The 27,395-nt window shown below is 36.7% G+C and overlaps 2 protein-coding genes across 4 annotated transcripts; one reads left to right on the top strand and one right to left on the bottom strand.

Moving 5' to 3' along the window:
* Positions 1-154: 154 nt before the first annotated feature.
* On the bottom strand, positions 155-27,395 carry LOC106710955 (all trans-polyprenyl-diphosphate synthase PDSS2). The gene is made up of 7 exons (XM_045678222.1): positions 26,850-27,395; positions 23,979-24,110; positions 23,428-23,616; positions 5,253-5,389; positions 1,993-2,153; positions 592-783; positions 155-433 (listed from the first exon to the last, which is right to left on the bottom strand). Exons 1-7 carry the CDS (start codon positions 27,158-27,160, stop codon positions 281-283), a joined length of 1,275 nt encoding a protein of 424 aa, XP_045534178.1. The 5' UTR covers positions 27,161-27,395; the 3' UTR covers positions 155-280.
* On the top strand, positions 5,594-11,358 carry LOC106716013. Of its 3 annotated transcripts, none has more exons than XM_045678220.1 (2): positions 5,594-8,330; positions 11,283-11,358. In XM_045678220.1, the coding sequence occupies exon 1, from the start codon at positions 6,289-6,291 to the stop codon at positions 7,867-7,869; it is 1,581 nt and encodes a 526-aa protein (XP_045534176.1). In that variant the 5' UTR covers positions 5,594-6,288; the 3' UTR covers positions 7,870-8,330; positions 11,283-11,358. The 3 variants fall into 3 exon arrangements, with proteins under 3 accessions (XP_045534176.1, XP_014364923.2, XP_045534177.1); XM_014509437.2 differs by lacking the exon at positions 11,283-11,358 and having other exon boundaries at positions 5,594-8,027; positions 8,125-8,661; XM_045678221.1 differs by lacking the exon at positions 11,283-11,358 and having other exon boundaries at positions 5,594-8,027; positions 8,112-8,661.

Raw genomic sequence — 27,395 nt, 5'->3', positions numbered from 1 at the left:
TTCTTTGGTCATCTATTGTGACTTACTAATGTTATACCCAAATCCATGCCGTTTAGATTTTATTCACCTATTTAATTTTTTTTTTTGATTTTTTTACATAAAAAATATAATAAAGATTTTACGATTATTTGAATACAATATTATTGTATAATATTATATACCATTCAATGTGCTAAAATACAAGTAATCTTTAAACAAAAGTGTTAATAGAGAGAGATTCAGGTAAAGATTCGATTTGAGGTTAGGGTTCATGGTTGGGGTCAAGTTAAGTGGTCGGGGTTCACGGATGCATGGCGACGATGATGTTGGCGAGCGCGGTGCGCGCATCACAGTTGGGGAAGCTGTCGAGCACGTGGCTCGCGGCGCGGATGTGCTCGCGTTGCAGCTGCTTCGTCTGCTCGATGCCGTCGCCCGCCATCACCGCCTCGTAAAGCTGTCGCAACAAATATCTTATAACTTTGTTGTCCTTTTTATATTAGTAGTGGGCCATATGAATAGGCCATACGCCTCCAGCATAAACAAAACTCATCAAACGTGACGTTGGTATATGTATAGCATTTATTTTGCATTATATAGCATTGGGAAGCTGACCTTGTGGTAGTCAACGTCGTGCACACTGCGGCGGCCCTGCTCGATCAGTTCATATAGTTCAGGTCGCGCCTGCAACGTGAACGCGAGCGGCGCGCCAACCAGCGAGAAGCTGCGCGGCTCCGGCCCGGAGAACGCCTCCAGATCCAGGAACGCCTGCCATGCCAGCGCTAGGTGGCAACCGAATAGATAACCCTGCACACAAAACATTCAAATATGGAAGACACAGATTTTGAAGTATTTACCGCGCCACGTCTGCAGCATACAACATCCCTCAAGCATTTTGGCATCTCAAAATCAGACGTGTGTAGTGCCTTTCCCGTGCTTTTCAACATCCGTTTCTGCTTCTGTTTCCGCAACTTTTATGACGGAGATAAAACGGAACTTTACGACGGCTGAGAGATCCAAATGCGCGGCGCGAGACGCGCAGTCCCTGCGCGGCCTTTCGGCACTTGTCGCATTTGTTTGTTTACGTACTTTTTTTGTGAATTTAAGCGCGTAATATTTTCTGCTGCTGTTTGAAACAATCAGTTTCTCTTGCTGGAGTAAACTGTCTAGTTGTTGTCCATATAAAATTTGACAACTGGCAAAATGTGACTATTTCATACTTACGAGTTATTAAATGTACTTTTGAATAAGTGACAACCATGTAATATATCATCATAATTATTATCATCATCAGCTCACTATACATCCCCACTAAGGGGCTCTGAGCCTACCCCAAATTAGGGGTGGCTAGGCCATAGTCAACCACACATGCCCAGAGCGGGTTGACTTCACACATATCATTGAATTTTTTCTTAGATATGTGCAGGCAGCATCACTATGGTTTCCTTCACCGTAAGAACGTCGGATAAATGTAGATATGTAAATCGAAAAACACATTGGTACATGACGGGATACGAACCTAGCCCCTGCAGATTGCAAGTCAAGTGCCACGAGCCACCGACGCCTAATAATTATATATTTTTCTAATGTAGATTTGGTGTATTTGATACTTAACACATTCGCTGTTTACAAAATAAAAAAGGTAACAGCCGGGAGCCAAAACTTTTTACGGTGAATTTTTATTATTTAGTAATATTTTTATTTTTAAGTTTTAATATTTAAAAGCCCCCGTTTGTCAACACGTATTTTAACTTATTGCAGCACAGTAAAAATACATACATTGAAGGCTAAAGGACACCGATATCCAATGCCTTAATAAATTAAAAACGAATACAAACTGTTTTTACCAAAAAAAAAAAAAATTGTAAATATGTTTTTTTTTCATATTATTTACACTTCTGTTTCCGCATCTGCTTCCGTTTCCGTTTCTGCTAAAATTTATTATTTTTGACATCTGTTTCCGTTTCTGGTTCCGCTAAGACACTTCCGTTGCATCACTAGTTATGTCCCCTGTACCTGTGTCTGCAGCGCGGGCGCGTGTCCGGCAAGCTTGAGTGTGGCGGAGCAGCTCTTGCCAAGCAGCGCGCCGGCCGCCAGCACGTGCCGCGCCGCCCACTCGCGCCGCGCACTGCCCGCCACGCCGCCCATCGGCAGCGGCTGCAGTACACACTCCCACTCTGCAAGTCACACACATATTATAAAAATCATTCTGCAGTGTGTCAGCCTGCAGTGATCAGTTTCGTACAATTATGCGTAAAGAACCTTTAAAAACAGTAACGTAAGAAATTCTCCATGTATTTGATTAAGTTTAACAACCGGTTTAAGTTGTTTAACACATTAGTATGTAAACAAAGGCGTTTTACTAGGTTTCTATAATTATGTATGCAAAACATGTTTCATAGTTTGATTATTGTTAACAGTTATCGATAGTACCAAATAATTTTATTGTGTTATTAAATTTTAATTTTTTCTGGTGAAAAATAGTTAAATCGATTAAATATACAATAGAAATTGTCAACTATTAAAGTTAAAAGTCAAAAGATGTTAGTATGTCTGTCCTATAATCAGATATTAAAGTAGTTATAAATGCTACGAGAATAGCGATGGCTTGTCGATATATTAGTATTCATAAGATGCGCACCTCGCATTCAGGGCGCGGCCGAGTTAGTTCCTTACAATGGCACACAATTGAGAATTTTAATGGCGAAACTACCACACGTCTTGGCAGGTTTTTCCTGAATCTGGACTACACACAAGCTGTGAGAAGACTATGAGATCAGAAAATGCTTATTTTCTGCATAAAAAGTTATCTATCGAATATAATTTCAACCCAGAAAGGAATAGATACTTAAAAGCATTAAACAAAATGATAAATCCAGTGATCACGATCTAAAACAATTGACAGTAAAATATTTTAGATCAAAAGATACATACTCGTATTAATGTTGTATGAAACGGATTTTGCTAGTTGATAACTAGATTACCCAGTTTTAAATAAACAGGTAAAAATCATAATTGGTCATAAAATATCAAGCTGCCTCGATAAAAAGAACGACTGCGTATTTGTAAGTGTTAAATATCCATCTAGATAAGCTTGATAAATTGTTCTTAGATTGTATTATAAAATAGGAATAAGCTGACATAATCTATCTACAAGACATTAACTTAATAGTTGCGTATGCGATATCAAACATCATGTCATGCGTAAAAGCGAAACCACGCAAATGTCGTCTTCATCGACACATCTAACTTTCCGTGTCGCTGTGCTTGTTACAGAGCAGCTATACACAGAGGATACACTAGAATTTCCACTTTAATCACTCTAATCTTTAACCGCTTTAATCTTTGTTTTATGTAATAGTCATTCCTAACTTCGGTAGCCTCCGAGCGTCTCTTACGTTGATAACAAAAATATCAATCTTCTTTTTCAAGATGGACGGAGAAGGGGACTAAGAAGAAAAAATATCCCCTTTTTGTGCGTCCCTTCCGGTGCGGATCGTGAGTAGCGATCGCTTAGCTATTTCGGCAAGTTCACTTGACCGCTCGCTCATCTGAAACCTTATGAATTTGAATAAAATGTCTCTGTAATGTAAGCGCTCTGTGCAGACAACAGGTTGGCATATTGACACGGATGGAGGATGTGTGCGATGGCACATTAATTCCTATGCAAATAGAACCGCTCAACCATAACGGTGTACCAAAAATAAACAAGACAGCAACAGGAACACCCGGATGGAACGAAGTTCCTTTCAATTAATTAGTGAAGGAACCAATGTTTATTCTATGAATAAAAAACTTAAGTCTTCACAAGAAGTACATTTTATTTCTATGAATTTTCGTTATATATTGTCACGTCATTGCCATGGTGAAGTAGCGCTCATTCGTCTATAGCAAAAAGTGTCGTGACAACTTTTCGTAAGAATTTTTTCCGTCTAGCCCCCTTTCACAACGCGCGATAAGGAACTTCGTTCCAATATTGCAAAGCTGTACATGTATTAAAAACATTTACATTTTTCTCATTTATCGTTAACTAAAGTATCTTCTTTCGTAAGCATTTTAACCTTAAAGTAATAATAAATAATAATAGTAAATTCAAATATAAAAAAAAATCAAAGCTTACGTGTATGTTACGTTGCCATTATAGTCGACGGAGAAATCGAAAGTAAACAATTCTGTATTAACTTTGACATTCCATGTTTATTTACATTACTTATTGACATTCTAACCTTTTCAAAATGTCGTCATCTGTTTGTCTATGCCATAACATTGACAACTTAACTAAACTAACTAACTAAAAAACTAACATGAAACTAATTTCTATGGAAATAAAACATGAAATATTTTGATTGTTCTTTTTTGCGACAACCTTTGGATTATTTAAACATTAAATTACTTCAATAATTATTTTAACACATATTATATTAGAGATTTTGTTTTATAAAATAGATATTATAGCTTTTACTTGTATGACCTGTAATTTATATATTACCAATAAAATTGTAATTGTAATTGTAATTAGCTGTCGCCCGCGACTCCGTCCGCGTGGAATTAAAAAAAACATAAGTACATAGCAACATAAGTAGCCTATGTGTTCTTCCTGCCTCTGATCTACATCTATGTCAAACTTCATCGAAATCATCAGAACATCCATCCATCCAAACAGTCGCATTTATGATATTAGTAAGATATATATTTAAACGAACTGTATTTATTAACTCTACATACAGTACTATTTTACACAACAGTAAATGTTTTCTATCTAAAAAGTTGTATTTAGTTTAACCAAGATTTTAATCTTTCCACTTAAAATAATAGATTATTGATAGTGATAAATTCAATATTTTAAAACGAAGATTAGTTGCAATAATTCGTTATATTACGTGTTCGAGGTTATTGAATCACTAATGTTTATATTAACGATCCGAACCTCGGCTCCGCGATCACTGGACACCCGAATGCCGGAGTGAAAGTCAGCAGCTGACTCATGGCCGCTGTGTTTGAACAAACACCGCTCATACGCTTATGTTCATAAAATACGACTTTTTGTTACATGAATTAGTACAGATTAATATGGAAAAGTACTAGAAGAAGTCATTTTTATACTTTATCCTTTATTCATTGACTTTAAGCTTTATTGCAAAGTTAAAAAACGAATAAATAAGTAAACATAAATCCTTAGGAATAAAGTGCGAACTTTTTTTGATCCCGTTCTCACTTATCATGAAGGATAATGCATTAATATTACATATTATCTTGTTATCATAGTCTATATTTACCTAATGGTGCTTCCATGTGGTCTTTTGGTAGTGGTCGCGATGGCAGCGGGTTGTTCTGCTCGTCACGCTCCCCCAGGAACTCCGCCTCCGCAAGGTCCCGCACCGCAGAGGACATCAGCTCCACCAACTCTTGATTCCTATCACAAAATAAATAAATATAAACATTAAGACTTTTGGATTACCCATTGCACAGACACAATGCGTTAAATAAATAAAAATACTAATATGAATATTGTATCTTGGAAAAGACATCGACGCGTTAACTCGTGACTGTTCATCTACGTTTAAAATTCACTATTTTCTTGAAGATTATGTTAGTATCCTATTAAATATTTGGGGGCAATTAGTGTGTTCCACCTCCTCGTGTGAGCGGAGGGTATTCATCCACGCGGATGTAACACCCCAAATGGATGGCTACCCTCGGCTCCGGTGCACCCCGGGCAACGTGTTTAGAGACTGGCATCATTGCCTACTCTCTAACCACGGCTAAGAGGACCACTCGAAATGCCGTCGGTGATTGTGGGTTTAGCCGTCGGTTGTTACAAACCCACCTGCGCTAGGACCTGCGCAGTTGAGCGCCGTACGCAGGGATGAAGGAGTCCTGGGGGGCTGAGCCGAGCGTCACATGGGTTTTATTTGGTGGCGTAAGGCAACACTCCCCCTTTGGTCTGGATTTCAGGCAAAACGGTAGCCCTGTCCGCTAGCCACGGGCAGGGAAATGGCCACGCGTCCCGTCAGAGGGCCGCAGGCGAGGTGGGTGGGGTCTGCAGTGTGCCTCGGGGCACCCTGTAGTGGCAAAGGCCATGCTGACGGCGTAAGTGAAGGTTGTGCACGTGGACAAGTCGGGCTTTACTATATTGGTAAACCCGGCTGCCAACCTGATCGAGCGCCCGATGTCGCGCTGTAAGCCAGCCCTGCCCACCTATATCTCCTCGGTACTCCTAGCGTCCGAATTTTTTATGAGTAGGACGTTCCCAAAGGTGCGGGCTCCGTGGAGGGCGGGAAGCCGGGGGGATGAAAATTTTTCGAGCAGGCTATGGATCAAACAAAGCCCACTAAACAAGACATGACAAAGACGTCTGGTTCATCCCAGGTCTCAGCAAACAACAGCTCTAACACCAAAGCATCTGGCGGGAAGGTCTTGACCGACCAACCAGATAAAACCGCGACCAGCAACAAAGATGATAACTGGTCCATCACAACGGCGGAAGCAACTAAAACGCGCACCCCCGATACCACACAACAAGCGACGGCAAGACGACCCTCACCACTCAGGGACGACAAAGACCTCGCGAACACATGGCAAATAGTAAGTCGGAGAGCCAAGCCTAAGGCTCCAAGACCTACTGTTACGGAAACAACTGGTCCTAAGGAAACCAAGCCAGCTGGTGAGAAGAAAAGGTGGAAGCGGCTCACTAAGAAACAACGCCTGGCACGAAAAGCCCGAGTACCGGAGGCCACCAAGCCACTAAATTCCGAATCGGCAACACCCAAACCAGGCACCGGTGACCAAAAAGCAACTGGTACGGACCCTAGGTCTCCAGAGCTGGTCACTGGTGCAGGGAAAGGCGTGGAACCGAAGAGGACTGAGGTGGCGAGGAGGCATGGGAATGTGGCACGTGCTCCCAAACGATCACTGAACTCCTCGACGTCACCGAGAGGAGAATACAAAAAGGCCAAACTTAACAAATCGTCCAAGAAAATTGAGACAATCAGCTACAGCGCGGCAGCGAGTTCCGACCTAAGGGTCGCGGTTGTTAGTGCCCCAACAGGACTTCTGACTAGGGAAATAGCAAAAAAATTCCTAGAAGAGCTCCATGAAGAGATAGTTAACTTCGCTTGGCAACCTGAAGGTGCGGGCGAAGAACCTGACATGCCGGTCTTCGTTGGCAAACCGACTTTCGTCGAGGGAGCCATAAGAGTCTGGTGTGAGGACCAATATACAGTGACCTGGCTCAAGAAAGCGGTGGAAAACCCTAAATTGAACCAAGGAAAAACACTTACTGTAGTTAGGCAGGCTGATCTTCCGCGGCGGATCCGTTGTGGTATTTTCATACCCAATGGTGAAGCCAAGTGGAAAAAGTCTATAGACATAGGACGCATGTTATACCGCCAAAACAGATGGGTATCCATCAAGGACTGGCTTCTTCTTGAAGCTGAACAACAGCAGGAAGGTTGGTTCGTGAAGCTGACCATCCCAGAGAATCACATACCTACCTTACTAGCCAGGGGGAGACGACTAGGATGTTGCCTTGGCAGCGTCTACGTGAAATTCCTGGGCAAAGGAGGCAGGTATTATGACACACCCCAACACAACACTCAACAGTCCTCCAGAAGACCTGACCAAAAGCAATCCACGCCGAACACCTACGTGGACGTATCAACAGCCACCACTGTGCAGACGTCAGGTACGAAGGAGAGCACTGTTGAACCCACACCAGGACCATCAGGACTGCAGACAGGGTCGGCGCCGACAGCCGAGGAATCGGCTGACTCCCTGTCAGCCGCTTCTCTCTCTGACGGTGACGATGCGGGAGCACTGCTGGCGGGCCTTTATATCGATGAAGAGGAGGACGAATTAAAGGCTCGCCAGAATGCCGTGCCCTTCGTCGAATAAAAACACCCCAACACACATTACACAAATAAACCTCCACCACAGCGAAGCTGCTACGACACAATTGCGTAAGCGGGTGGAGGTTCAACACAATTTCATCACCCTCATTCAAGAACCGTGGATTAGGGCCGGCAAAGTGCAAGGCCTATCCAACACAAAGGGTAAGCTATACTATTATACACAACACGAACAACCCAGAGCGTGCATTTTCACGTCTAAAAACATTCGTGCCCACCTGTTAACAGACTACTGTTCCAGAGACAACTGCGCCATCAAAGTGACAGATGAACAAGGGAGGGAGTTCGTAATAACCTCAACCTACATGCCGGAGGCCGAGGACCCACCCCCTGCTGAGCTCACAAGGTTAACTCACTATTGTGAGTCAGAGGGTCTGGAGATCCTGATTGGCGCCGATACAAATGCCCACCACCAGCTGTGGGGCATGGATAGAAGCAACGACAGAGGTAAGAACCTTGTTGAATTTCTCTTTACAACTAATTTAAACATAGTTAATTTCGGTTCCGAACCAACATTCGTAACCAGAAGATTTAGAACAATTATAGACCTTACTCTCGCAACAAGTGGCATATCCACTCATATCCGTAAATGGCATGTCTCCGATGAGGCCTCATGCTCGGACCACAGATGGATATGCTTTCAATTACACACAGATATAACAACTCAGGTCCAACCGAAGAGAAACCCCAAAAAAACCAACAAAAAACTTTTCACAAAATCGCTGGCTGCTAGGTTGAACAGAGTGGAGTATATCCCACTGGCAACAAGCACACAACAATTAGACCAACAAGCCAAAAATATAACGGATGCTATAATACACAGTTACCAAGACGCATGCCCGGTTGCAGTGGCATCGGGAAAAATAGGCCAGCAACCGTGGTGGTGCAAAGAGCTTGATAAGTACAGGAGGCAGGTAAGGAAAGCCCTAAACAGGGCTATGAACACCTCCGATGTAAATGACTGGGACGCTTACAAAAAAGCGAAAACAGCATACAAAAAGTGCATAAGGAAACGCCGCACAGAAGGCTGGCGCAACTTTTGCAGTAGTGTGGACAAATGCGACCAAGCCAATCGCGTGCGGAAAGTACTTTCAAGTCAACGACTCGATGGGCCGATTTCACTAAGAAAATCGGACAACACTTACACATCATCACCTAATGAAATAATGCTCGAGTTGCTCAACATACACTTCCCGGGTAGTAAGATAAGCAACCCTAGCGACGTTGATGATAACACCACAACACCAAGCTCCCACGACTGGGAACTAGCCCATAAGATAATCTCAAGTCCCAGACTACAATGGGCGATTAACAGCTTTCACCCATATAAAGCGGCGGGACCTGATGGAGTCTTCCCAGCCCTTCTACAATGGGGTTTAGACGTGCTAAAACATAAACTCATTAATCTGATGAGAGGATGTTTAGCACACCGCTACATTCCCAAGATATGGAGAGAAGTCAAAGTTATCTTTATACCTAAACCAGGTAAAGGTGACTATACGGACGCCAAATCATTCAGACCAATTAGTCTGACTTCGTTTAATCTTAAAACAATGGAAAGACTAATTGAAAGACACGTGAGAGAGGTTGCGTTAAAGACCACACCTCTACACCCGCTACAACACGCATACACAGCTGGGAAATCAACAGACTCGGCTCTTCATCAAATCGTGAGCAAGATCGAAAATGCAATGGAAAACAAATCCATATGCATGGGATCCTTCATCGATATTGAGGGTGCCTTCGACAAGACCAATTTCAGGAGCATAGAAAGTGCCCTGGTGAGACATGGCGTCGATAAAACCACAACAGAATGGATTACACAAATGCTCAGCAAGAGATTAATCAAAACTAATGACTCACGCATCATATCGATAGCGAAAGGTTGTCCGCAAGGAGGGGTTCTCTCACCCCTACTGTGGAACCTAGTCATCAACGATTTGATAAGCAAACTTAACAACAACTTCTTTTACACACTAGGCTACGCCGACGATCTAGCGATCCTTATTTCAGGGAAAACAGCCGATATCGTATGTAACCTTACACAGACAGCCTTACGTATTGTAGAAAGGTGGTGTAAGGATTTCGAACTGTCTGTAAATCCGAACAAAACAGAGTTAGTTATGTTTACCAAAAAACGGACTCTGAGGGATTACACTCTACCCTCACTGTTTGGCAGTAAACTAAAACTCTCAACTGAAGTCAAATATCTAGGAGTAATCCTGGATGATAAACTTAACTGGAACAAACACCTCGATAATAAAATTAATAGAGCCAACATTACTTTTTGGCAGTGCAAAAAGATGATTGGCAAAAGGTGGGGATTAACACCTAAAATAATACTATGGATATACACATCAGTTATCCGACCGATGATCACATACGGTGCCGTTGTCTGGTGGACTAAAACCAAACAAATATCGGCATGTAAAAAACTACAAGGTTGTCAAAGATTAGCTTGTATGGCCTCAACAGGCAGCATGAGAACTACTCCCACAGCTGCCCTGGAGGCCCTACTGGATTTAACACCCCTACCCTTTTACATACAGCAAATAGCTACACTAACGGCGCTTAGACTGCGTACGTTAAATCTGTGGAGGAAGTGTAATACCTCGCATACGTCAGTGTTGGATACGCTCATAGCAGAAGTACCAATTACCGACGCAAAACAGGACTTAATTCCGAAGCAGTTCATCTTCGACAAGAAATATAAAATACAATTGCAAGAGCACGGTCCCACAAATCAAGGGAACCAGAAAGAGCTTAAGATCTACACAGATGGATCCAAAACTGATCAAGGAACAGGTGTAGGTGTTTTCTCAGAGGACCTTAACATCAAAATATATAAACCGTTAGGCACACATAACTCAATTTTCCAAGCTGAATGCATGGGAATAATTGAGGCAGCACAGGCCATAGCTGTTAGGGAAGCTGCAGGCGAGAGTATACGCATACTAACTGACAGCATGGCAGTACTACAGGCACTAAACAACATCACAGTTAATTCGGGCCTCATTTATGAATGTCACCTCAAACTTAATGCAGTAGGGACATCTAATAACATTATCCTCCAATGGATTAAAGGACACAGTGGTTCGAGGGGGAACGATGCAGCAGACGAACTAGCCCGCCGAGGGTCAGATAGCAGAGCTATCGGCCCAGAGCCCATCGTTCCCCTACCAGCAAGCTATCTAAGATCACAGGTCGCAACAAGGAGTCACGCACAACACTGCACCTCCTGGGACAAAATCGATACATGCAGGCAGTCAAAAGAAGCCCTACCGAGGATTAACAGGAGGGTAACTAGGAGGTTGCTTCAATTAAACAAGGCACAACTACGGACAGTTGTGGCTGCCATCACTGGACATGGCAATTTTAATAAACATTTGTTTAATACAGGTATTACGGACAGCCCCCTATGCAGAGCGTGCATGGGTGACGAAGAAACAGCATCCCACGTGATACTGCACTGCCCAGCAGTGCAAGAGTACAGGGTAAAGCATCTCGGATCGCCGAGAACACTCCCAGAGATCACCGACAACATCAAAGGGTTGCTGGGATTCTTTGGAGAGTTGGGTTGGCTGGAGTGAATCCAGGTCCTGCTCACACGCAAAATACGCGCTAGCCGTGGAGTTGCGGAAAACGAGCCCTTACAACTAACTAACTAACTAACTATCCTATTAAATATACGTAAATTACTCAGCAGATAAGAAGATCTCTTCCGAATATTTGTCATATAATAAACTTTTGGCAAATGTGAGTACAGTTTGGGTTAAAAAAATATAAAATAGTAATTACCAAGCGCAGTAATAAAGAGTTCAAAGGCCTTACTGTGTACCATTCTTGTAGTAATATCGTACAATTTTATTACGGTTTCATACCAATATAACGGAGATAATAAAAATGTGCGTGTACAGATGTACAGTAATTACTTTTACGGATGTAAGTTTTATTAAACTGTAATTGCGAACTGTGTACCTTTACGTGTAATGTTAACTCGTAAATTTTAATGTTAATTTTCTCTCCGATTATCATACATGTCATATCAATTTACTGCTATTTATAGTATTTCCATTTTTGACTTAAGTATTAAGTCGAAGTAAGTGTTAAGGAACTTAACTTACGCTAAGTGTTCAAAGGAACTTACTGTAATTATACTCTATGTTCACTGTAATTTAAAAAAAGACTGATAAATCAGGATTAATTCAAGTGCATCATACACTGAAAATAAACCTGGGTACATCCATACCTAGCAAATCAAAGCACCAGAAAAGTTAGCACAGCAAATTAGAAAGCTGTTACCACGCCCGTGACATGGACATAATAGTCCAAGCTAATACAAGAGCCGTTCTAATAGCTCTACATCCCTGTAGTCCACAAAGTTTCTTCAATAAGTCTATTTGATAATGTACAAGGTAGTGTTGCTGTAAAATATATGACAACGCCACCATTTGCAGATGTGCGATGTTGAATAAAAAACATAGTCCAGTGGAAACAAGTCATACAGCATGTCCATATTTATTTGTAAAATACTGGTGGTCACATTAACAAGTAGAATATAAACATATAAAAACATGTTTCACTAAATTTAATTTTAAATTTACACATTGAATACATAAATTTAGACCACCCACTATATTATTATTATAACGTTTACCTGTAACATATTAATGCAAAATAATTAATTTAAATTTTGTAATAAAACTATACTATTAATGTTTTCTTCGGAAATATATAAGGTCATGTTGTAATCAATTTCCTTGTGTATTTATTGTTTAACACGTTAACTGCGAGGCCATTTTGGCGGAACTTTCAGCCAGTGCGTTTGAGGCCTGTTCGTGGCAAAGTTGAACTTTTTTCCAGTGCTATTGAGGCCTCTCCTGCCTCACAAAATTATGTTTTCGAAAAACATTTTTAAAAAATCCAAATTAGACGATATTTGCTTGAAACTTCACTCTTATGAACTTAAATATGTGCATAATATGAATCTAGCTTCGCCTGGAGTTAGGACGTTTCGTTAATGAATAAAGTAAAATTAAAAATTTGTCATCGGTTCTGCCTCAAATCGCACTGAAAGGAAGGTCAATTAATGCCTCGACTAGTGATGGGATTAAAAGAGAGTTGTAGTTACGATAAATGTTTATTGAGTATTAATCACAGAAAATGTTTTTCATTAAAACATGGTAAACAAAAAGATTTGTCACACTGGACACAAAAAGTCACAAATTTTTTAGTTTTCTTAGCAGCTTGCGTGCCATTCAATGTCAATCTTAATTTTTCGTAGCAACCTACGCAGCGCTTTCTTTGACTACCTCTTTGGAACAAATGATCAGCACATCTGCCGATAGGAAATCTTGGAATAAAATATATATTTTAGATCATCACCAAAAACATTCAACGTTCTCTGTACATAAACGATGATCAGCACACAATGGTAAAAATTGCCACTATGGACTAAACTTCGAATGGAACTGTGACTTGCTTAAAATAACAGTGAAGAATAATCCACAACTGAGCACACATTTTAAGGCAACACCCATGTGCAAAACAAAATAATGATGATAATTGAGTATTGTTAGTGGTGAATGTGCGTGCGTGCGAATATTATATTAAGTATAAGACGTACTAATCGTGCTATTTAAGTAGAATTAGTTAATAGTAGCTTGGCTTTTAGTGTTGTGTTTCTGGCTCGTAAATACATTCTGTGTCCGATTTATGCACTTTTGGTTCATCATAGACACAGGCCACCCCCTTAAAATTCAAAGTTGCAGTAATTTAGGTTTTGTATGGTATAAGTAAAATTTTTACCGAGGTCAACATAGTTTCTCATAACTCCAATAAACATTTTCAAATAAGTCAGATGAAGTACCATTATTGGTTTAAAACGTTAAGGATTTTAAAATAAAGTTCTACGCTTAATCTTTAATAAATCCTGCTAAAACGTCCTCGAAACTCGAAACGTTATCGAAACTTTCCACAACACTAAGCTAGGATGTGCGGCGCCCGCGCCGCCCGCGCTTCGTGCAGTGCGGCCATGAGGCCTACAAATTTTGAGATAGATTTGACCTCAATCCGCACTAGGCGTAATTTATTTCTTTTTAGTGCGTTTGGGGCCTGTGGGACCTCATTTTTATCTAATTACGCTATTGGGCTAGATATCGCAAGAGAAACATTTCTATATATTTGTCTCTGTCGTACTCATAGAAATACTGATCTAGTAGCCTCCCGCACAGAGCGAAACAACCCGATTTTGACTGCCGCACCAGCGAGAAGTCACGCTTTGGGCCTATCCTGCCTCAATCCGCAGTTAACGTGTTAAGTAAAAGTAATATTTTGTTTCCCAGGAATGGGAAAGTAATGGGGTCAACGTTATTTCTGCGTTTTATCCGGTCAATAAAGTGTATGAAAACCCAAATACATATATCCTCGTAGCTTTGTAAGTTTAACCAATTGTTGTAAATGTTCACAGTATTTTCATGTACATTCTTAAGGTAATTAATTAATTAAGAAACGGCTTAACTCACGTTTGATCGTCCGGTGACGGCACCGACTAGTTTCGAACCCATCGGGGGTCCATCTTCAGGGCGAGTGTTTAATCCGAAGACTTCGCGGTCGCGTCGCGTCTCGCACAGTGCGAGTGCAGTTAAGCCGTTTCTTAATTAATTAATTATGATGTCTCACGAAAGTTTAAACAATTTAATTCTTAAGGTAAATTGCACACCATTTTGGAATCTTAAGCTTGAAACGTAACGTAGAGTTAGTTATCTTAAATATACCAAATTATTCAAATTTACATGAATCCTAATACGGATTGCTTACTTAAATAGTGGAATGAAAAATAAAGAAATCAAGTCTGGAGTGAATGTATGCCAATAAATGAAGCTATCTCCACAAACAGCCTTACTTCCTTTGATAAAGAGACATGACTTGCACGGAACTTCAAAGAAGTACCGATAAAAACAAGTTTAAGAAAGAGGTCCAACTTTCACGAACCATAAGTCGTTCAAACTTGAACTGCTAATTGTCCATGCGACCAAAACCGCACGGTTATCGCAACGACCTTTAACTGGTTATGTCCAATTCAATTCACATTTAAAACCTATTAGCGTTGCAATTAAATACTATTATAGTTACGTTACAATACCAAACTTATTTTGTAGTTAATGATATTTGTAATATTGACAATGCTTAGGTACATTGTGATCGAATGGAATTGAAATCGCTTGTATAAAAAGGCAATCTTTAACATCTTAAAGAAAATAACTGATCTGAACCCCCCTATTCCAATTTCAAAAGTGACCTTGAATATCAAAACAACTAAAATGCATAAAAAAGGCAACACACTTTATAAGTAAAAAAAGAATAAATAAATCCTAAATAATCTTAAAGCTAATTTTGTATCTAGTTCAAAATTAACATGAGATTTCATCGCAGCGTGTTTCAGATTGGGTAATTAAAATTTCTCAAATAATGTACGAATATGTGAATAACCTCGCTTTAAGAGAAAGTTTATTGTCTGTTTTACTTATACTTCTCGTAAATTATAAATTACAGCCTGACCAGGAATATGAAACACCTCACCATGTTACGGAAATAATTTAAACTAACTTCATTGTTATAGAAGGCGATGTAATAAACAATTCAATTGAGGCGCCTTCATGACAAGTTTTCTATTTACCTAGACAAGCTATACTATAGAATATAATGACGTAGACATCAGAACTTTCACGATACACTGATTTTATGTAAATTTAATACACAATTACCATAATAGTAGTTATTTTTACGCTTCTCTTATCATCAAAAACGACAGATTCAATCAAATAATAATTAAATTTAAATACTTCGACTATGTTCAACAAATTGACATTAAAATTGAATTAATTATATGCAAATGCAATCAAAATAATTTTGTCAAAATGATCAAATGTAAATAAAGTTTTCTTTGAACCAGTAACAAATTAAATTGTATTTAGTATCTTAATTACAAGATTCAAAATGTTTATGTATATACTATATTAAAAAAATAAGTAAATTAAATTAACCCACCAAACGTACTTTTACACATTCAAAGAGCTTTATTGATCAGTCATCTCCATATACAAGTTAAATTTCTCGAAGAACACTTACTTTTAAAAAAAAACTTTATTTAAATTTTACAATTATAAAATGAACTTAAAGAAGATGGGCGGATCCCCAATTAATACAATAATAAATTACAGACTAAATAATCATGTCTACAAGTCTGAATCTTCAATCTGAATCTCTGCTATGCGTTCGCCGGTCGACTTATATATCCATGATGTTTCCTTAGTGGTGGTAGCCGTTGTGTGGTCTGATCGGATGCAGTAGTGAGAGTCAACAATAGATCATATTACACAATGCTAATAATGTGAATCCGTAGTCAAAACATCGGTAGTCATAACATCCTTAATGGCTTCCTTGTGTCCACGGGGTGTTCAATGTTGGATTACTTATATTTTTGTTTAAGTGCGTCAATTGGAGCTTGACTCTCCCCCCCTAAATTTGAAGTTCCGGGTTTTCTGCAAACGCGGAATCTGCACATTTGTGATGAACATATAAATAATAATATTAAAGTTATTATTACTATCCACACATACTGTATTATGTTGTGTTTTCTTTCAAAAGCGAAATCTGGTAACTTCTTGATTTCTTTCAATTTCGAAGTTATCTTGGATACATCATAACTCAATTCCATTTCTGTAACATCTTCATATTGTTTCAAGTCGACCGTCGCTATAATTATATCCTCCGTTGATTCTTTAGTACGGAACAACGTTTTATACCCTGAAATATTTAGTTCACAATTCTCTCCAGTTAATACATTTGAATATTTTGACCATATTGTTTCCTTATGTTTATTACATTTTATCTTTAGTTCAGTAGTGCTATTAAAATACATATAAATAACTTTAGAGGAAATAATATTAACTACTTGCTTTGGACATTGTATTGGTACAGTTTGACATTTACTACTCTCTTTTTTATACAAAATATCGGTTTCACAGTTACTTATATTAATAACATTAGTGTAATCTTTACATATAAATTCACTTAATTCTATACAATTGTTAACTTCATACGTTTCTACATTATCATAAGCAAATGTTACCATGCGCATCAAAGGATATGAACAGGTAGGATTGTTTAGGATGACGGGTATTATTTTTCTCGTATTATAAATTTTATCTTTTACTAAAGGAATATTAATAATGAAATATACTATGTTATTTATTATTTTGCTTTATCAATAAATCATGTACATTTTTATTTAATTCGTTAGTAAACTCTCTATGTTGTGCGGTATATCGTTGAATAAAAACTCTTAAATTGTCGAAACTTCTTAATTTTGGTTTTCTACCGAAATGAACTTCGTAAGGTGTCATTCCTATTGAACTGTGTTGAGTGTTGTTATAACTATGGGTTATAAAATTAATCTTTTGATTTTTATCTAAATCCATGTCTCTTTGCAATCTATATAGTTCTTGTATTGTATTGTGCAATCTCTCTACATCCGAATTAGATTTGTGATGTTGTGCTGTCGTTGTGTGATTGATTATATTATACGTCTTAAATAATTCATTTATTATTTCACTACAGAAAGATTGTTCACCGTCGTGTACTATTTTATTTGGTGACCCTACTAACGCAAATATTTCATATAATGTATCATATACTTTCGATTTTTCTGTTGGCTTAATAATTGCGTACTTAGAAAATTTATCAATTATTGTTAAATACCAATCTCTTTCGAGAGACATAAAATCAATGTGCCAAACATCCATTGGTTCAAGTGGTGTTTCTGTTTCAATTGGTAAAGTAGAATAAGGGTGTCTATTATATTTTTCCCTTTGACATATTTCACAATTATTTATATATCTTTTAATAAGTTTTCTCATTTTTTCAAAATAATATTTTTCACGTAGTTGTTTATTTATACTATCTATTCCTGCGTGTCTATTATTATAAAGATGATATTCTTTAATTAACTGTAATTGTTCCTCAATATCATTTATCTCAATTAAGGATTTAGTATATCTAGTAAGTTTTAATTTACTATGATCAAAATATTTTCTATAAACTTCCGAAACTTTATAATATAATTCATCATTAGGAATTATTAACGCATACTTATCTTTATTTAAATATTCTAACATTAATTCTTTAATAATATTTTCTTCATCAGAAGGTGGAATATAAAAATATAACATACCTTTTTCATTTTTTACTTGTTTAAACGATGCAAGCTCAAACACTACGCGGTTTAATCGTTTCGGCGGGTAACGATGGACTATTGGAATACCAGTATCACTATCCTCTAGACAAGAATGAACAGTATCCGATAATGATCTATTGTCATCGTCGTCGTTGTTTTCGTTCCATGAATTAATACTGCTGTTGATTAAGGTCTCACTTCTTAATGACTCATTGTTATACTGCACATCAAGTGAATCGTCACTAAAATGGTTCAAATGAATTCTACTTAACGCATCCGCGACATTGTTTTCTTTTCCTTGAACATGCTCTATTGTGAAATCATAATCTTGTAATTTTAATTTCCACCGTGTTAACTTTTGATTTTGTTCTTTTAATTTTGACAACCATATTAACGCTTTATGATCCGTTCTAAGTATAAATTTTTTACCATAAATATAAGGTCTAAATTGTGTTAATGCCCATAAAACACCTAATAACTCTTTTTCTGTTGTATTATATTTTTGCTCCGTTTCTGTTAACGTTCTCGACGCGTAAGCTATCGGATGATTATCTTGACTTAACACTGCTCCTAACGCTATATCTGAAGCATCTGTCGTAACTACAAATGTTTTATTAAAATCTGGTAGTGCTAATATTGGTGCATTAGTTAATAACTGTTTACAAGTTTGAAATGCTTCTAAAAATTTTTTATTATTTATATTTATTACGGCGTCCTTTTTTGTGCATGCAGTTAAAGGTTTTGTAATTTTGCTTAAATTAGGTACAAATTTTCTATAGTATCCAATTAATCCCAGAAAACTCCTTATTTCTTTAATCGTTTTCGGAATTGGAAATTTTCGTATTGCCTCAATTTTTAATTGGTTTGGTTTAAGACCATCTTTATTCAAAACATGCCCTAAAAATTCAATTTCGGTTTTCATGAAAACGCATTTATTTTTATTTAATTTAAGATTGGCTCTTTTTAAAACTTCAAATACACTTTTTAATTTAACAATATGTTCCTGAACCGTTTTTGAATAAATAATAATATCGTCTAAGTAAACTAAACAATAATTTCGTGCCATTTCTGTTTTAAATATATTATTCATCATTCTTTGGAAAGTTGCTGGCGCATTTTTTAAACCAAACGGCATTCTCAAAAACTCATAATGACCATTAGTTGTACTAAATGCTGTTTTTTCTATTGATTCCTCGTGCATTAAGATTTGATGATACCCTGATGTCAAATCTAATGTAGTAAAATATTCATTTCCTTGTAACTTCGAAAACAACTCCTCTATATTAGGAAGTGGATATTTGTCTGATTTTGTTTGCTCATTTAATCTACGATAATCTATAACCATTCTCCATTTTACTACTCCCGACTGATCTAATTTTTTTTTTACTAAATGAACCGGCGATGACCAAGGTGATTCCGATGGTCGAATAATGTTTTCTTTTAATAATTTATCAATTTGCTTAGCTACTTCTTCCTGTTGAGTATGTGGTAATCTAAAAGGTCTTTGATAAATAGGCTCATCATTTAATAAATTAATTTTATGTTTTATAGTAGTGGTGGCACTATTCGTGACATCTTCTGTAAATAAATCTTTGTAATATTCACATAATTCATTTAAATTAAAATTATCATTGTTTGTTATATGATTAATTGAAATTTCAGTTTCAGGTAAATATAGTTTTTTATCCTTTAAATCTATTTTTGCATCTATTTGTATAATTAAATCCGTTCCTAACAAAATATCATATTTTTCACTAAAGTCATAAATATAAAAAGTCATAGTTGATTTATTTGATTTATTCTCTCCGAAATATTTATTCCAAAATGGAGTCACTATTATACCTTCATGTCGTGATATTCCATGTGATGTTTTAACAAGAAATTTTTCTGGTTTATAATATTGTTTAAAATACTGTGAAGCTTTTTTAGTGATAAAAGAACGTTCGCTACCGGTGTCTATTAAAATTTTAAAGTCTGGATTGTGTACAGTAAAATAAGGTAAATTGTTATACATTTGATTTAATTCTAAGACTTTGGATTCTCCTGGCGTGTTTCTAAAAAATCCTGGGGAAATTTTTCGTGGTGGAAAACTTCCTCAGCAACGTATCCGTTTCCAATATTAATTTGACCTTGTTTTAAGTTTGGTGCCGTGCGCATAGATACATCTTCATTACTCAAATTATTATTGTTATTATTATTATTATTCATTTGGTAATTTCTGTTGAAGTGTTTATTCTGAAAATTTCTTTTAAAATAGCTATGTTGCGGTTGATTAAATACATTTTGAGAATTAGGTCGCCATGGATTTCTTGTATGATAAGGAATTTTATTGTTGTTGTAATTATTATTATTGTTAGTATTAAATCTATCATAATTAATTCTATCATAATTAATTCTGTTATTCGAAGGATACGAATAATTAAATTGTGGACGTGGATGGTGCATTTGATTTGGTGTAATACACAACTTCGAAAACTTCTGTCTAAAGTTTTCAAATCGACCTTTCGCTTCCATTTGCAAAACGCGCGTAACGGCTTCGTTGAATGAACAATATTCAATTACGTTTTGTTCTGTGTACGGTAGGCTAGCGCATAACGTATTGTGTGCTATGCTAATATAAGTCTCCATTAACTTATCGACTATCACTTGTTGACCATTATTTTCTTCTAACAGTTTACTTTTAATAAAAAATAGTTTTTGCTTAATTTCAAATATAAAATCGTTATACGTTCCTTTCCTTTTTAAGTTTTGTAATTCACCTATTAAGACATTTAAATTTTTATAATCGGCACATTCCGTTTTTAATAATTGTTTGATATTTTCCCACTTATAATCATGGTTTACCATGCCTACACACATCGCTGCTTTTCCTTCTAACTTACTTAAAAGCATCATTACGTTTTGGGTATTATCGCCTCCCGCAACGTGTAAAAACTGTTGAGCAGAGGTGAGAAAATGATATAATCCGAACGTATCACCTGAGTACGTAGGTACGAAAGCTATTAATTGTTTCGCGTCCATTTTAATTAAATCTGAATTACTAGAATTATTATTATTACTACTAGAACTATTAGAACTACTGGGGTGATCCGCCGCACCTCTTTTTGACTTATATACTAGAGTAGGAGATTTCAATTGGAATGGAATTTTGAAAGGAATGATGCGAATGGTACTCACATAAATATTACAGGCTTCATTAGGTTCTTCTCAAAATCTTGATTTATTTTTGAAAAGGCCCCCTCGCTTCAAATCTTGAAAGATTTAGTTGTTGTATAAGTTGCGGTCTTACTAACTTCGCAGGATTACTATAGTCGTGCTTATTTTCTGACCAACAACCGAAGAATTCCAATCTTGCAGGATTTCTTATGATCGTGCTTCGATATTTTCTTCTTGAACAACTGCTTTAGGGGCCCCACGTTGGGCGCCAGTTAAATTTCTCGAAGAACACTTACTTTTAAAAAAAAACTTTATTTAAATTTTACAATTATAAAATGAACTTAAAGAAGATGGGCGGATCCCCAATTAATACAATAATAAATTACAGACTAAATAATCATGTCTACAAGTCTGAATCTTCAATCTGAATCTCTGCTATGCGTTCGCCGGTCGACTTATATATCCATGATGTTTCCTTAGTGGTGGTAGCCGTTGTGTGGTCTGATCGGATGCAGTAGTGAGAGTCAACAATAGATCATATTACACAATGCTAATAATGTGAATCCGTAGTCAAAACATCGGTAGTCATAACATCCTTAATGGCTTCCTTGTGTCCACGGGGTGTTCAATGTTGGATTACTTATATTTTTGTTTAAGTGCGTCAATTGGAGCACTTGACTTACATATTTCTTTTAGTAAAGAAGGTCAGAAAACAGATTTAAATAAATGCCTCCGGAAGCTCGTCAAGCGATTAAGAGCCGACGAAAAGTTAAATAAAAATCAAAATTAATCGTTCACTTAAAACGTATTAATCATTCTGACACCTTTAAAACGCAGACTTGCCAATCTAAAGAACCATTCCACACTACTCCGATAAAACATAAAAGTTTTTTTTATTTTTTTTATCTATAAAACTAAATATTACTTAACAAATACGCCGTAAAACAGCAGATTTCTTAAATAGCTATTCTATTGTTCGATAAAAATGTTTCGATTGAGTTCAGCTTTGCGGGGGCACTGCCGCGCCTTCAAATAAGGCACATAATGATTAGTTGCAAAATCTTTACTTACGGTCAACCATACATTCAGTGTGGAAAGACCTTAAAGAATTTTTGAATACAATATGAAGCTGTTGTACAATTAATAAAGACTCGTTAAATTATAAACTGACACATCAGAAGAATCTGGAGAATGTTGTCCTTGTACGTCGGCTTTGAACCCTACGCCCACACTAAAGGCGAACCGGACATTGACCAGTTAGCACTTTAACCTTTCCAATACATTGCAAAAAGCGTTTATGGGTAATACAAAAGGTAACAAAGAGCATTAACCTACGTCATGTATTAAACAGAGGTCCAATAAGTTAAGCTGATATAGGTTAAAGAAAGGTTAAGGAAGTAGTTATTATAGACCTTTCGATAATAGGTACAATTTTCCTTCTGCGTTGTGGTAATAAAATGGGAAGTACGGTAGGTAATAATAAACTTATAAGTCACCATATTTTGTAGATGGGGTTATGTGTCTAACCCGCTAGAAAAATACATAGTGCTGTAGAAAAACGCTTTGCGTTGTCGAAAAGCGTTAATTGCAGAGGTTAACTCGGCAACGAAAGTTTCATACATAACATTAACATATTGAATAAATACTTAAGCGTCGAAAAACTATTTTGACGTTAAATAAAAAGAAAACCGTGATTCTTGGACACGAAGTATCCTGACAGTGAATGGTTACACCTCATTGAATATACGCAGCTCAACAATAATTACACACATGCGTACACAACGTACGTAATTATGTGTACTTATGTACATGTACACATTAAAGCAAACAATAAAAACACGAACGCACGTCGGGTTACAAATCAAACGACCAGCGATGAAATTTCATAAGTACAGTATACTTCTTACTATTATCATGTTATAAATGCGAAAGTTTTGATTTTTATTACAAGGTATCTAACTTTTTAAAAGATCCTCTGAAATTTGAAATAAATGAACATAGTCTGGAAGAACACATCGGCTATTAATTTTTTAATACCCCACGTAGAAAGTTTTTTTTGTTTGCAGCACTTGGCGCCGATGCTACGTTAAGCTGGCATTCATAGGCTGAGGGACAAGTGCTCTGGCTATACTTATGTAGATAATAGCTTACCTAAGATTGGCGAGTTCTGAGCAAGAGTTTGCGAGCAGGTAGTCGCCGCCGAGCAGTGCGATCTTGTTGCCGAACATCATGTCGTCTGGGTCTCCGGGACCGACCTGCGGTGCGTTCATGTTCACCAGCCCTTTGTGCACCAGGTGTGAGGTGCGTATCATCTCTGTCACCTCCGCTAGAGCGCGTTGGCTACATGGAACGATAAGTTTTGTTAATTAAAAGGAAAATGACGTGCACAAATTTACCAACCCAGATCTAGGCCCCGCAGCTATAGCGATTCTGATGATGATTTAACAACAATCAACACGGAGTAAGAAAATATTAGGGTGGGTGGAGACCCAGACCCAGAACATAAGCAATAAATATATGTAGTAATATAAAATATGACAAGTTATATGAACAATTATGTTTTTATAAAAGTATTCCTACAGTGGAGACTGTGGAGACTGTAGGAATACTTTTATAAAAACATAATTGTTCATATAACTTGTCATATTTTATATTACTACATATATTTATTGCTTATGTTACAAAATCTCCACTGCAGATACCTGTGGAGTACGCCGGCAGCCTTGTCCTGCTCCATGTCGGGTATCTCGGGGCTGTGGCCGGCCGCCTTCGACACCAGTAGCACGATCAACCCCCAAGCCTGCATGTTGTTCTTGCCATTGTAGATCAAGTTCCTGAATACAAAGTTACACTTTGCTGTCTCATTACCACACTTTGAAGATAAACGTCTGTATGAAAACTCCTTAGGGTGAATCTACGCGAAGCGGATATTTAATTACCCCTTAAGTGACTCTAAGTAAGGCATACTGTAAAAGAACAGCACCAATTATATTTTTAGAAGAAGAACCAATCTTAATTCCACGAAGTGACCTAAACCTAAAGGTCAGTTGATAAAATCTAAGACTCCAAAAAGATATCTTACTTTTTGTACTAAGGAAAACTTATGAACACATAAGCAAGAAAGAAAACTAAGATTGTAGTATTTCAACGTTCTTCTACAATATAGAAGATGTCTCTCTTCCTTATTTATTAATTAATACAAGTTGTTAAAATGGAATTGTAACTAGGAAGATAAAGAAAGGGTCAGCTTAAGAAGATATGAAAAAAATTAGAAATCATAGAAAAGCCCTGATGTCATACATTCTTCTCTAGACACTACGTCATTTAGATGATAACTACATGTACCGTATCAACGAGTTTTTGCGAACTAGTTTGCGACTGGTTCTGCAAGTTGTAAACAGAATCTGTGCCGTGTCGATGACATGAATTATTTTCATTACACACTATAAAATTTGTAAAAGTAACGACAAATATTTGTAAAAAAAATATCGTCTCAAAGTTTTTTACTAAACTACTTAAAACACTATTTAATGAAAATGGGTTTAAACTTGTATTTTAGAGAACTCTTTCATAAACCTTCTAGTCTTTATTAATAGCTTGTTTGAATCATCTGGCGGTTTCCCTAATTTCTATGTCCAAACTCTTTCAATATTGTGTTTTCATATTTTTTTAATAATTACAACGGGGTAATATAATTAAATTACATTGATAAATTTTTAAAACAAATAAATGTATTATTATAAGTATTTATTCTGTTTTATACGTCGTTCTACAAACATTATTAAAAGAGAACGCACGAATGCTGCTGAAAGAGAAATCTGTTTTATAAATTAAAAACACAAATATATGATTTCATTATACTTTCATTAAATTTATTTTAATTTTAATAATCATACTTATCTAATTTTATTTTATATAAATTTAAATTTAATTTAATTTTTAATTATCATACTAATCTAATTTTATATTATATCAATTTAAATTTAAATTAAATTCCTTGATCCCACAGTCAAATTATTTTATATAATTTTGTGGGACATAGTTCTATTTTAGGTTTTTTTATTGTATTGTAAATAAATAAATAAATAAATAATAAATAATAAATGCATTGCGATTCAATAAGCAATATGCTTAACTGTGTTAATAATAATACCATACTAAATCTTTAAATTATGATGAATAAAGTTACATAAAGACAATAGAATAAATATATATATATATATATATATATGTAGATAGTTATAGTATACTTTCCAGAGAATATGTCAAAATTGTACTTATAAAAATACTCTGTTTTAAGCGACATTAATAATAAACTAGCTTTTACCCGCGACTTCTGCGCGGAATTAAAAATAAACTTTATGAGTAGCATGTGTTCTTCTAAACTATGTTCTATATTTATGCCAAATTCATAGAAATCCGTTGAACCGTTCTGGAGAGACCTTCAAACATCCATCCATCCATTTATCCATCTGAATATTCACATTTATAATATTAGTAAGATTAACGAAATAAAATCACAGAAAGCCCGACAATAGAATATTTTAGGAGTCATGGTTCTTTTTGTGTAGCGACTATTCTTCTGCATTATGCGACAGCCTTAATGACTACTTTTTCTTTCTTTTTTTTATCATAGCAAGTCTGTTGCAAGACATAGTCCGCATCAAATTGACATTAGGACATTTCTTTAACATGTTTTGCGTTTTATTTCTATTTATTAAATTAATTCAAGAACATTACAAATTTTATTAAGAAAACACAAATTAAAAATAAAATGGCAAAAGGATTCCGCTTCAAAAAATATGCTCTCAACAAAGTTTCTATCTTAACAAAGTCATGCAAAGTAAACTAACATATAGTAGGCGCTTGTGATAATAACTGGGTTCAGCAGTTTCACATGGAAAAGGCAATTAATAGATCGATGTATTATTCACTTGATTCGCAAAACCTTTAGACTTTCGTGTCTGTTGTGTGTTAAGTAGCAATAAAACACTAACGCAAAATATTGCGTGAGTTCAAATTACGTTCATGTACGGATAAATATATTTATTCTTCTTAAAGTTATTCTGTGTATTGTGAAATAGTATCTTACTAATATTATAAATGCGAATGTTTGGATAGATGAATGGATGTTTGTTTGAAGGTATCTCCGGAACGGCTCAAAAGATTTTGACAATATTGGGCACAGATGTAAAACATAGTCTAGAAGAACAGGTTTTTTTTTAAATTTTGCGCGGACGGTGTCGCGGGTGACAGCTAGTTTTATTATTCGTGGTCAATAAGGCTGTCAACACTGCAGCTACGTAACATCTAATGACTGAGAAAGAAGGTCATATAGTACTGTACTTGAACAATACATTGCGTAGCATCAAGCATAAATCGAATGCTCTACCGCAGGGTTCGCGCTGCGAAACATTAGCCAAACATGTTTAGGCCATAGTTTTCGGAAAGTAATTGTCTCTTTGTGCCAATAAAGAGTACGAAATCACGGTAAGTTACGCCAGAATGCATCTGCTTGTGTAGACGTTTAGGATTTAGAAGTTAAGAAAAGACGTAAAAAAACTTCAACATACTTCGCAGTTTTCAGTAGTGGATGGTTGCTGCCAACTAATTTTCTAAGATGGAGAGCGACATTCGCTATTTCATCACTGAGCACCCATCGTAGGCTGAGAAATGACGTAGGGTATCCGACGATCTTCTCCGCCTCGCTGACGGCGCGGTTCCAATCCGGCTTGGTGTTGTGCTGGGCCACCGCAGCGTGCGGCGCGCTCATCTGAACCTCCCTTGCGACACAAGGTCCCCCGAGTCTCGAAACCAGCGCGCCCGATGAGGACACTTTCACCATACCACACCTCGTCACATTTCTCAAGCAGCTAAAACTCATTTTGAATTTCTTGGATTTGTAATTTCCACCAATTAAATCCGGTGGTAATTAAAATTTTATAAGCGAAAGTTATTTATGTAAACTTCTCGTATTTTTTTCCAAAACAAAATTGTAATTTAAGCAACTAACGATATATTCGTAGATATCTTTCGAACACTATGTAATGAATTATTTAAAAAAAATCGCACAATTTTTACGAGAACTTTCACTATTACTCTACGTCTTACTCATTCGC

The sequence above is a fragment of the Papilio machaon genome, chromosome 6 (assembly GCF_912999745.1).
Source record: "Papilio machaon chromosome 6, ilPapMach1.1, whole genome shotgun sequence".
In the NCBI taxonomy this organism is placed as follows: Eukaryota; Metazoa; Arthropoda; class Insecta; order Lepidoptera; family Papilionidae; genus Papilio; species Papilio machaon.
The sequence above is the reverse complement of the archived record's forward strand: the minus strand, read 5'-3'. Positions and strand labels throughout refer to the sequence as shown.

Excerpts from the sequence above, each read along its gene's own strand:
- LOC106716013 (XM_045678220.1), top strand. The coding sequence starts at position 6,289 with ATGGATCAAACAAAGCCCACTAAACAAGACATGACAAAGACGTCTGGT.
- LOC106710955 (XM_045678222.1), bottom strand. The coding sequence starts at position 27,160 with ATGAGTTTTAGCTGCTTGAGAAATGTGACGAGGTGTGGTATGGTGAAA. Across the intron at positions 24,111-26,849 it reads CCACTACTGAAAACTGCGAA|GAACTTGATCTACAATGGCA; the intron begins GTATGTTGAAGT and ends CTTTGTATTCAG. Across the intron at positions 2,154-5,252 it reads CCACATGGAAGCACCATTAG|AGTGGGAGTGTGTACTGCAG; the intron begins GTAAATATAGAC and ends TGTGACTTGCAG.